Raw genomic sequence first — 2,677 nt, 5'->3', positions numbered from 1 at the left:
TCTTAAAACAGTACAAAAACACCTTGTTCAGAAAAATTGGGGGGGGGGGGGCACTGATTGGTGGGCCTGATGGATAGAGCTTCATCAGAGCTAAACAACAAAAGAAATTTGAATCTTTAATGTTGAACAGTTTTTGAGCAATAACCATTTTTGTATGTCCAGATACCCCTTTTTCAGATAAATTGGGGGTCCGGGGGGTGGGGGGCACTGATGGTGGACCTGATTGATAGAGCTTCATCAGAGCTAAACAACAAAAGAAATCTGAAGCTTTTATGTTGAACAGTTTCTGAGTTATAAGCATTTTTGCATGTCCTGACACCCCCTCTTTGAAAGGAGCCCCCTCCTCAAATATGGAGTCTATCATAAAACGGTTGGCTGGTGCAGTGTAGGTCAGACTCATCTACAGTCCTGACAGATTTCATGTTGATCGGTGCAGCTGTTTTTGTGCTACGGTTGACCAAAAATCACTGAAAAAAAAGTAAATAAAACAGTACGAAAACAATTTTCAGATAGATTGGGGGTCCGGGGGGTGGGGGGCACTGATTGGTGGACCTGTTTGATAGAGCTTCATCAGAGCTAAACAACAAAATAAATCTGAAGTTTCTATGTTGAACAGTTTCTGAGTTATAAGCATTTTCGCTTCGCGTGCGGCGTCATAATTAAACTTGACTTTTCATCATATCTGTTTCTAAACACCTTGAAATTGGCCTCTGTCTCTTTAAGAACCTCCTTCTGCTTCTGTCCCACCCATTTCAGCACGGGGCCAGGTGTGTGTGCTCTGTGATGAGGAAGCTTAGTTTGGAGACACAGTCCAGAGGAGGAGATGGTCCCAAAGGTGGTTCTAGGCCCAACCTGTTGTCTTTGCTCCCCTGCCTGCTGCCTCAGGACACTGCAGGATTCCTCAAACATGCATGAATGAATCAAAGTAAGACTCTGGACATGTTTTTGATGAGAGGATAACATTATAACATGATATAAAGGTCAAAAAAGTTGATTTTACATCCTATTGCCCCTTTAACACTTTAGCTGGAGGACGGCAGCACCAAGCCCTGAGCCACAGCAGCCTCTAACAAGGCTGGGATCTGAAAACTCTGGAATAAAAAGACAAAAAAGATCCTGTCTTTTATACCTTTAACTGATGTTCTGTGTAGCTACATTTTTGCTAGCTTATCTTTGAGCTTCATGGTTGTGACTGGTTTCCTTCCATTTTACATGAACATGTACTTTGAAGAAGTTAAACGTTACGTGGTATGTGACAAATGTCTGATCTGATCATGTTCCAGACCTGGACACAAACATTTGTGCAGATGTTATTAATCATGCACAAAAGTGTGCATGAGGAGCATTACTCTTACAACTGGACCCTGGGTTCACTGCCAGCTCAGTTACATTTAGAGTTTTAGAATGAATCACATTTTCTAAATTTGGTTAGTTCCACCTTCACTCCTTACTCTGGTTTTTTTTTTTAAATACTGCCAATCTTTTTGACAACTTACCCAAAAGTGAGCCATTGTGTTTACTTCCATGGTCTTCTCAATCAGAGAATCTGGAGAATCCATGAATTTCTTTCCAGTCACAATTCCAGCATTGTTTACCAGTATACTGACGTCCCCCACTTCCCGCTTCACCTGCAGGAATAAAAAGAAAATACACACGTTCATATATACTTGTATGGTTATGGTGAGTGGGGATGGATATAAAATCCACATGAGTGGAGGCCTCCTAAGTGGGCCCATTGCTCTCCCCAAAAAGACACTGGTCTTCATTCAAACCTTCTCGTCCCTCAGATGAAGGTCACCAGGTTAGAATCACTCAGAGTTCTGAGCTTCTCAGGATCCATAAAGGGGTCCCCAAGAATTATTTTCCTTTGTCCACTCAGAGCCAGGCAGTGGCCTAAGTAGTGCAAAGAGGTCGGTAGTTCAATGCCACAGGCATCACACAGACCATTGTCATGGAGTCCCATCACCATTTTGTGCTGGTTGAGCAGACTGTGCCCAGTTAGGACTCCAACCAGTGTACTTAGAGTTTTCCTTGACAGGGAGATGAGAGCTTTCCCAAACCTTAGATTTGGACCGTTAATCAGTTCCTGTTCCTGTCTACAGTCCGTCAGCTCCCTCCAGATGATTGAGTGTTGACATCTAATCCAAGCCTGTAGGACAGTCCTACAGACTGTTGATGAGGTACCTACAACAGGCTCTGGGGTCAGATTTATAAAACTGGCGTACGCACAATTTGAGTCCAGAAACTTGCGTACGCCACTTTTTACGCCAAGGTTGTGATTTATAAAATCCAAACTTGACGTGAAAATGTGCGGTACCTCACAGCTCCGGCCCATGCGTACGCTCATTTTGGAGACGGGAAACTGCGACACAGATGGTGAAGTGCGGAATTAGAGCCACACTGTGTCATGATCACTGTCAGATAATTAATTTACCTTCATCAGACTTAGATTTTTATTCAACTTTATCATCAGCTTTATTAACAGTAATATTTATGCTTCTGCTGCTGCTGCTGAGCCATGTGGACCTTTGAAATAAAAAAAACTTACATCTTAAATAAAAGTTCCCGTGCTCAACTCCATTCATCTGCTTCCTCCTCAGACGACTCTGACCCACAGACCCCTCCTCCCTGATAAGAACAGCAGGACAGCAAAAGTCACGCTTTGGATACACGCGCA

At 43.1% G+C, this 2,677-nt stretch overlaps 1 protein-coding gene across 1 annotated transcript in view; it reads right to left on the bottom strand.

Moving 5' to 3' along the window:
- LOC106510864 (short chain dehydrogenase/reductase family 16C member 5) overlaps window positions 1-2,677 on the bottom strand; it is a gene marked incomplete at its 5' end in the record, with an annotated part of 13,978 nt that overhangs the window by 10,484 nt on the left and 817 nt on the right. Inside the window, 1 exon segment of the mRNA XM_013999595.1 lies at window positions 1,497-1,628. Coding sequence (XP_013855049.1) covers window positions 1,497-1,628 — 132 coding nt within the window.

This window comes from Austrofundulus limnaeus, unplaced genomic scaffold (genome assembly GCF_001266775.1).
Source record: "Austrofundulus limnaeus strain Quisiro unplaced genomic scaffold, Austrofundulus_limnaeus-1.0 Scaffold2361, whole genome shotgun sequence".
Lineage (NCBI taxonomy): Eukaryota > Metazoa > Chordata > Actinopteri > Cyprinodontiformes > Rivulidae > Austrofundulus > Austrofundulus limnaeus.
Note: the sequence above shows the minus strand (reverse complement) of the source record. Positions and strands in the feature narration are given on the sequence as shown.